Source organism: Silene latifolia, chromosome 1 (genome assembly GCF_048544455.1).
Source record: "Silene latifolia isolate original U9 population chromosome 1, ASM4854445v1, whole genome shotgun sequence".
NCBI classification, from domain to species: domain Eukaryota; kingdom Viridiplantae; phylum Streptophyta; class Magnoliopsida; order Caryophyllales; family Caryophyllaceae; genus Silene; species Silene latifolia.
The window spans coordinates 183,173,983-183,183,304 of record NC_133526.1 but is presented as its reverse complement, the minus strand read 5'-3'; the positions used below and the strand labels follow the sequence as shown (position 1 = coordinate 183,183,304).

The 9,322-nt window shown below is 37.3% G+C and overlaps 1 protein-coding gene across 1 annotated transcript; it reads right to left on the bottom strand.

The window, feature by feature from the left end:
• Positions 1-962: 962 nt before the first annotated feature.
• On the bottom strand, positions 963-8,830 carry LOC141588535 (U-box domain-containing protein 51-like). Its single transcript, XM_074409974.1, has 11 exons — positions 8,439-8,830; positions 7,162-7,280; positions 6,710-6,828; positions 6,288-6,508; positions 6,056-6,104; positions 5,432-5,708; positions 4,922-5,035; positions 4,192-4,551; positions 2,059-2,841; positions 1,436-1,514; positions 963-1,276 (listed from the first exon to the last, which is right to left on the bottom strand). Exons 1-11 carry the CDS (start codon positions 8,611-8,613, stop codon positions 963-965), a joined length of 2,610 nt encoding a protein of 869 aa, XP_074266075.1. The 5' UTR covers positions 8,614-8,830.
• Positions 8,831-9,322: the final 492 nt, after the last annotated feature.

The following is a 9,322-nucleotide window of genomic DNA, read 5'->3' as shown; positions in this document are numbered from 1 at the left end:
ATTATTTTTTAAACTCTCTCTATGTATCCAACCCATTTATATTGAGAACTACGGACTTCTCACGAAAATTAAAATAATAAACAAATGAATGAGATGGAGGTAGTATTGCGGCGCTAAGTATTGCTGATATGGCTTTATAAGAAACAGCAAAATGTGGTCATGGTAATCTTCAAAACCTTTACAAACTCGTTACGTTTCAACATCAGGAGTCACGACCGTGATTTAATTCCATCTGCCTACTGCAGGCTGCCTCCATTAACTTTGGCAAATTACTATTGTGGTTAGTTAGAATCACAAAATGAGGCTTAATACCGGCGTCACCTTAAGTTTCCACTCTTGTAACTTAAACATTGCTTATTTACATGTTCATCCCAATCTGATTCTTTGGATCCGCCACCGGTTCTGTGCTGATATAGAGATAAGAACAAAGTAATCTTGCTCGTTTTCTGTTTTTTCATCAATCACATTTCTTTTACTTTTACGTGGGTGGTAGGATGTGTGCTTTAGGGGGCCAAGGTTTGTTATTTTAACAGCGTCTCGTTAAAAAATTACTCCCTCTATTTCCGTCAATTAGCCACATTTTGCCAATTGAGTAAAATGGAGGGAGAACAAGATCACGAATATTATACTTTCTGTAAATTTACTTGTACAAGTAACTCTTTTAGTACAAAAATCGGCAAAATGGCCTTTTTTTTCTTAATTTTCCATGCCTTGACCCGGGATCCCGAATGTTATAAGATAGATCCTGCTACCTAAGAAAACTAAATGTTGTGTTAGTCGAAATATCTCATGTACTCATAATTTATGTTGTCGATATTTGTCAAGAAATTTGAATAGAGCTTGAGCTAGTGTATCACTGTTTTTACCAGGTTCAGACATGTACATGTTCATCAACAATGTGGCATTGTAATCAAGAGAATGGTACTATATTACCTATGATCATTTGATCCTATATCGCATCCTTAAGGTTTTGGGACTACTTTGTCTGGAAGGGGTAGATCATAGATACCACTTTTTCCTTCAAAATTTTCTGCTACACCAGCTAGGAAAATAGTGTTGCGCACTTGTATAGTACATGTTACACCAGTGTAAAACTGAAAGGCTTTTCTGACGACTTTTGCACCAACATTACGAGTCTCACATGTTTTAGCTTCAGACTTGTCTTTTTCTCCGGGGAAAATGAGAGATAGATTTGTGCAGCTATCGCGCACATACTGTATCCAAATTCTGTTCTCAACATCTTGACTCATCAATTGGTTATATTGGTTGGCACTTCCTAAAATGGGATAACCAATACCATCCTCGTTATGGTTCACATGAAGCTGTGACAAACAACGTGTGAGGTTAGATAAGAAAGTGAGTGCAAGTAAGATAACATTGTCATTTTGATAGGAAATTGCGATGATATGGTATATGATAGCCTTTTACGTTTTACCTTTTGATGATGATGTAGATGAAGTAGCCTTTGAGCTGCTTGCGGCCGAATGCCCAAACGCTGAATCACTTACAGTCTCCTACAAGTCAAAATTTGTTTATGTTAAGAAGTTTTCATAACATTCAGAATCAGCGGGACTGAAGTCTTCAACTTTCCTGTGTATACAACCTTGTGAGACAAGACGACAGTAATTGATCCATTACTTTACATACATAATGATGATGATGATGATGGTTATACTTGTATGATATGGTACATCAACTACTGTTGTTGAAACAGACAATGCAACTTTTATCTGATAAATCCTGATTTAACATAATAGCAACCGTTATATTACAAGTTATTAAATCTTATTTTCTGAGTTCTATTTCATCACGCGTTTGAAGTTATTAGAACAGTTCTGTACTTTGGAGTTTGGAAAGGAGAGTTGCAGCTGATGGGATGTGGGTAATGTTGTCCTTTGTTAGAGGCTTCACTCATTAGTATTCACATTTTGAACTAGGCTTACATTTTACGATGAGGCTTATACAACACAATCTTATGAGTGAGACTAATCCTAGTCGTTTTACGTTTTGTATGCTTGAGAGACTCTTGTATGAGACAGTGTTAATATGTCACCAAACTATGTTTATATCCTCATCACTGACCTGTAATACGAATGTCTGGCTGTGGGCATGAGAGGCATCTGTATTGACAAAAAACATGAAAGGTGGTGTTCTATCCTCAGCGAAGTCCCTTAATCTGTTAAGCTCTGGCAAGACTTCTTTTCCAAGATCTGGCCTGTCTTTCCGCCTCATCTCTGCACATCGAATAGCCATTTTTGCCAAACACAACGCTTCTTCTACCGGCCAATCTGGCACCAAAGGATCCAACATCTCCTGGAATGTTCCCTTTTCAATGGAAAGATCCACATGGTGAGCCAAACCCATGGGTGGTTTGGCAGTTAGTAGTTGGAGAAGCACCACACCTAAGGAATAGACATCGGATTTGACTCCAAGCACTCCTGTTTGTTGATACTCGGGGTCTATGTAGCAGAATGTCCCAGCAGCTGAAGTCATGCAATATTGTGTTATATTTTCAGCCACTGATGCAGGCACCAATCTTGCCAATCCAACATCACCAATCTTACTGACAAAGTAGCGGTCTAGCAGTATATTGGCCGGTTTAAGATCACGATGAACTAGTGGCTCTGGTTTTGTCTGATGGAGGAAATTCAGTCCTGTTGCAATCTCTGCAGCTATGCGAAACCTGACTTGCCAGCAAAGTGCAGGGGTTTTCCCTCGACAAAACAGGCGATCCTCTAAACTACCATTGGCCATATGTTCATAAACAAGGCAGCCATATTCTGGGCATGCTCCTAGGAGTAGGACCATGTGTGGATGTCGTATGCAGCTTAATACTTCAACCTGCACCCAATTGAAGTAAGAAGAATCAAGAATTTGACTTGGCAGTAGAGTCGAGGAATGCATGGTATGTGTGATTTCCAATGTTTTTTTTTTTTTTTTTTTTTTTAATAATAAAATTATGCTTTTTAAAAGAAAATTATTAAGTGGATCAGAAACGGCTCTGAAACTCTACCGTAACATAATTCAAGTAAAAAGGATAATGGAACTGGCTAAAGATAGACCGAGTATAATACATGCACTGATAAGAGTATTTCTTCTTTACATCTAATTGTAAAAGCATATATAAATACAATAATAAGAGTATTTCTCTTTCCATGGTTTGTTTCTAAGGCTTCTTTGGAGTATAACTTATTTGATTAATATTAATCTAACTCAAACCTTCAACCGATTAGTTCAAAAATTTGAGCTCGAGCTCGGAATTCTCCGAGCATAAAAAGTTAAAGCTCGAAACAGGCCCCAACTCAACTCGAGCTTGATTGAATAATTCATTTTTTTTCTTTATTTAACCTTGAATAATGAATATCATATTAAAAATAAATATTTTCAGATAAATGCAAGTATAATCATAATGCTAAAACAACATTTGATTAAGAAACAAAAATATTTGCTAAATAATAAAATTAAATATGAAAAAAATTAACGAGCATAAACGAGTTTCCGAATCGAGCTATACTAAGCTTGGAATCAGTTCGGATTTAATCAAGCTCGTCTCGAAATAGGCTTAGAATCATTTTTCACCGATTTTAAGCTGGGTTGATTCCGACGACTCTACGAGTAAGCTCAAGCTCTGCTAGTGCAACCTAGGAAACGGTATCCATTAAAAAAAATCAATTTTACGTAAAATCCATAAAACTCAACCCAATCTCCCTCACTGCTAACCTCAGTCACATAAATTGAAGATAAAGATCTGAGTGTGTGCTAGTTTGGTAGCTTTATATGTAGTTGAATGTTGAATAGTTGAATAGTAGGACTCTTATACAACAAAAATAATTCAGTTGTTTTTAATTTTTTTTGTCCGATAATTCAAGTCGCACTGTCAGATCATGCAAGTTGCACCAAATGAAAGCTAACGGAATGTTGAACGGAAAATGATCTCAGGTCCTTAACGAAAAATATGAATGTTCGAGTCCTTGATTCGAAAATTTTCCAAAGTTCGGGTCCTTATCTCACCCTTTACTCCAGTGGAAAGTATCCCTTCCTTCCCTCCAAATCCGTCTGTCCAAACAAGTTATTGTGTTCATTGTTAACTTTTTATGAATGACTTGTATCATTATATATTTACAATTACATAGCTAACCTGAAATAAATGTCCTTTAAAAGGGATCAAGTAGCTATGGCTTATTTGTTTACCTCTTGGTGGAACTGCGTTTTTCCTTGAGCTGCATCTGGTCGTAAAACTTTTACTGCAACGTTTGTGTGATCTAGATAACACTTGAAGACAGGGCCATAGCCTCCTTCCCCAATCTTGAGAGATTCCGAGAAATAATCTGTTGCCAATTCGATTTCTTCAATGTTGTACTTCCTGTATCTTATTCCACCACAAGTTGATTTATCCTCTGTATTTTCATTGTTTTGTGTTCTTTCTTCTTGTGGCTGTAAAGGCTTGCAATGTTTCATTCTTTCAGAAAACACAATTGAAGCTCCCTCGGTTGTTTCTTTCTCTGCCGATCTTTTTTCTTCCTCAAGCTTCCATCGTTGGAGCTCCATTGCCTAAACATGTGTGATTTTCAGAAAATTTCACCTGTGGTGTCAATTAATGTTTCCATCCCCAATGGGGGACAAAGACTCGCTATTCTTCGGCTTTGGACTATGATAGAATAAAGAATAAAAAAAGGCTTCCTAAACGCTCTATACTTCTTGTAACCTGATTTGTGAAGTAGCAGAGTATCAATACATTTTGTGATGCGACTTTCATTACGAGTCATTCTGAAGTGACCTTTTTTGTTTTTGACACAAGGTAAGTTTGCGTTGTTCCGACCTCCTTATCCGGACATAGGCGGGAGCCCTTGGGCTTTGCCGCTTTGGAGGTATTGTTGTTGTTGTAGTGTCAATTGAAGATCTAAAATCGTGCGAGACTTACATTTTGTTTTTCTTTCTCTTTAGCAAAAACTGCTTCTTTACATGCTTCACTATACATTTCCATGGTTTGCTTGAGCTCAAGCTTCAGTCTTCTCATCTCATCTTCTACGTCATCCTGTGTTCGATTTAAGAACATGTAGTTGCATATGTTTCATTACGTGTATGGTAAACCACTTGCATGTACAATAACTTCACAGTTATGGGTTACAATGGCAGATATTGTGACTCAACTATATGTGTATGTGACAACTATATACGGGAGAACTAAATTATTTAGGAGTCTGCTCTTTTCATGGATGTTGAAAAATACTCCCTCCGTCACTGCCGTTTTTTCAAACATTGTTTAAAATCCCCCTCACGAAAAAAAGTAAAGGTAAACAATTGATGGGGAAGAGGGACCGAGGCAGTTCGGACTTTGGAGTATAAGCCTTTCCAGTCTTTCCAGTTTGTTTGGTCCTGAATCGAATGTTGTGACTCATAATATGTTAAATTAAAGTTGAGAAGTTCTTACTCCAAGGTTTGTTGAAGCAGTTGATGTTCTTCCACTTTCCTGCGACAGAAATGAGAAGTCGCGGAAGGAGGTCATGTCAGTCCTTTGTCCGAAGCGAGTTGACACAGAACTTCGGTCTGAACTGGTGGATGTCCTTGGTGTGCGAGATACATCCATGTAGTCATACTGCCGAGGTGAAAAGTCATCGATGCTTGTTCTATCTGAGCTCACAAAGGAGATGTCTGTATCACTCTCCGGAATCTCATTGCATAATAGCTTTTCATTTATTCTACCTGACCTGAGTCAAATTTGTTAAATATTTAGGTCATATTGTCAATCTCTCTGTTAACCTTAATGTTGAATTCAGCTTTATATGTCTCATAATGTAGGTTAACAAAAATCTGAAAATGTAGTTACAGAGTGCTATGATGTTCTTATCTAAGTTAAGTTTGTTTGCGGTCCAACACTTGATGTCTGTTTTTGTGCATGCTTTCTAATTTATTTTAAGTTTTTTCACTAAACGTTTTTGAAGCTGCATATCACACCTTGGCTTTATTCATTTTCTTAATAACTGATGGCAAAATAAACAGCTGTTTAGTATTCAGTGTTCTTGAGATTAAAGTTTTAAGACCCCATAAGACTTACCTGCCTATATCCCGATCCTCTCTAGACGATTTTTGAAATGACTTCCCCCCTGCTTGCATGCGATTCATATGTCATTTTTTTTTTTTTTGAGGAAGCTGCTAAAATAGGGCTCCCTCCCTCCAAATCCAAGTGCCTTGATCCCACCTCTTTTTGAGAAGGATTTTGAATTTGTGGGGCACTTGGATTTGAAAGGATGTCGTAGTAAAGTGTAATACAGTAGCAGTAGACGAACCTATGGAGTTTAGACTATGTCTCGGCGGTGAATCAACAATAGGAATAACATTCGGCTTTTCTCGGTACAGATTTTCTAAGTGACTAGTAAGGGGAGATGGATAGCGAACTGGCCGAGAAGCATGGTGTATAAATGAGAGCTTTGTCTTGGAGACGACATATATGTTGCAGAAATCTGGTGCTAATTTTGTCAGATTAGTTGGTACGTCACCTTTGAATTTCCTGCATCACAATTAAAAATTAAAATACATTTCTATAATATGTGTTGCTGATTTTCAGTCAGGTATCCTTGAGATTAAAGCCTTTCAATTGCTGAGAAGCTGCTCATTGTTTTAGTTATACATAACTATCTCTAGCTTCTGCTCGTGAAGAGAACTAATTGCGCGGTCAATATTGACGGTAAGTAGTGTGAGGAGTAATTACCTCAACAGTTTAGTTCTTGAAGCACCAAGAACTAAATTCTCAATTGCAGCATAGCTGACATATTCTGTTAAAGCTTTGGCTATATCCATGTCTTTAAGTGTTACATCTAAGCAGCGTATCTGATGAAAACAGGAAAACATGTGTATCCTTAGTTCGTGGTAGCTAGTACTCCCTCTATTCATTTGGATTCACTGATTTTGCGTTTTTCACCATTAAAGTCAATTCTATATGTGAAAAGGGAAAATTACCCTATAAAGATACGTGGGTTCCAAATTCCGTCCAAATAGTTTTTTTTTTTTTTTTTTTGTTCTCATACCCTCCGCCCACTTGACATACATCCTTCCAGTTGTGCCTTTTGAAAACTTGAGTCATATGGAAATGTAGTGAATCTAGATGAAGGGAGGGAGTAATACAATTGAAGTCGGAAGAAAAAATCATTATTGAAAACTCACATCCTTGCGTGTGCAAAAGCAGCGAAATGAGAGGAATAGATCTCTTGTTTGCTTGTCAACATGTTGGTAGTTTGGTGATGTTCCTGGGCTTGCTGCGGATATGATGGCATTACTCCCTTCTGCAAGGATGTACAATTATTCATGAACATGTGTCTTGTATCAAATGTTACTCCGACTCTTCTGTTTCCCCCCACATACCCGTGTCCGACACTCGACACTCGAACAAGGGTATGACACTCCGACACCTCTTTTTAAGCCAGAATATGCATATTTTCCATAAAAAGAGTCTGAGCAACATAGCTTCTATGTGATCGGCTGATATACGTTAATCTTTTATCAATGCTTTTCTCTTTCAGTTTCTGATTTACTTCTTTCATGGCAGGAAATTCTATTTGACAACTGAAGTTCAAAGAAATTCTGGAGGCAGGAAATCACAGTACATAGTTGTAGGTGACCCTTTGACGAATTGCTTAAAGCCTTACATTCATCAATTTTCTTGCATATTGTATGTTAAAAATAGACTACTACGTATGCCGTATCCTTAATTATGGAAAATTACTCGTTGATAAAAACACATCTGTGGCATATTCTTGAATTATACTCCACTTAAAACAAATCTCCTAGACAAATTCCTTAAGAGACAGTTCAGAATGTAACATGGCAGGGCCGGCCTTTAGCCCGTGCAGTCCGCGCGGCCGCACAGGGCCCCCAAATTCTAGGGGCCCAATAAAGAGCAATCCGGTACATAAACAGTAAAGTGTAAACAGAGTGTATTGTTTATCCAGCTTTGCGCAATGATTGAAACTTTGGCTGTAAGATGACCCTTAAGTGGGCGGTTCCTAGTTCGACTCTCAATTTGTGCATATTTTTGGGCCTTTTGTTCCTTTGTTTCCTCTTTTTCCTTGAAAAGTCTTCCATTCATTATCGGTCTGTTATACACTTATACTATTATATTGTCATTTCCTAATTCTTACCCATTTGGCCATCTTCCGGATTAGAATGTTTTATAATTTTGCATTATCAATTAGCTACAGTATGACATAAATGTTAGCTAAGAAGGTGTAAATTTAGGGCCTCCGTTTACAATTTCGCAATTTCGCTACATAAATTTTAACTGAGGCGGCGTAAATTTAGGGCCTCCATTTATAGTTTCGCACAGGGACTCATAAATCTCAGAGACGGCCCTCTAACATGTCAATGTGGTACAAGGGCCTGGAAACCATTTCGTGTAGGTTAACACAACATAAAAAAAGGTGGAGGTTGAGGCGAGAGAAAACCTGTGAAAGAGGGGTCGACAATGACATGAATTAAGACAAGAGGATGGCTACGGCCAACAAGGTTATCAATGGCCCATTTGATAGCATAATGGCTTCCTTTATCGTTGTCTATCGCCACGGCCACCACCCCGTTCGTACCCATCTTTTTTCCGGGTTTCCCTTTTCCTGTCAACATCCCTGAATATCTATTTTTCCCTGTGTTTTATTTCTATGTCAAGATAAATAAAATCAAGCACATCATCTTCTACATGTCTTGTTCTTTGTTATTGCTGCTTGTTTTCTTTATCTTGCAACATATTCTTGGGAAAAATATTTTTTAGCAAACAAGAAATGTTCAAATTAGCACCCTTGATTTCCTTAGTATACTTCTCTAATCTTTGTAATTTTCTCTCTCCTCTTTTTGTTTATTTTTTAATGATTGAAATTTCTTGAATTTTTTATTATTATTTTTGCATTCCTCCCTTTCATTTATTTTGTTCTTTTTTTAGTCAACTGTCTTGTATGAACATCTAGTTATATTAAAATAAAATGTTGATTAAGTAAAATGTAATGATTTTAAAAGTGGTATTAAAAAGGTTGTAAAACTGTTGTGCTCTGCAATAGTACTACTGGCACCGTGACAACCAAATCATTTCCCTAAAATAAAGCATGGGTAGATCTATGTAGTTTTTAAATACTCCCTTCGTCCCAGATTAAAATGCATTTTTACCCCTCTTAGACCATATATTCCGGCTCGTACATAAAGCTAAAGTTTGAGAGTATTTATAAAATATTATTAAAAGGTAGCCTAAAATGCCACGTAGACAATGCCACGTGAGATAAAAAAGCCACGTACACAATAACAATGTGACTTGGCAAACTAATATATATAACCTGGATTACCA

Excerpts from the sequence above, each read along its gene's own strand:
- LOC141588535 (XM_074409974.1), bottom strand. The coding sequence starts at position 8,613 with ATGTTGACAGGAAAAGGGAAACCCGGAAAAAAGATGGGTACGAACGGG. Across the intron at positions 6,105-6,287 it reads ACATAGTCTAAACTCCATAG|GGGGGAAGTCATTTCAAAAA; the intron begins GTTCGTCTACTG and ends GCATGCAAGCAG. Across the intron at positions 1,515-2,058 it reads GTGATGAGGATATAAACATA|GAGACTGTAAGTGATTCAGC; the intron begins GTTTGGTGACAT and ends TTTGACTTGTAG.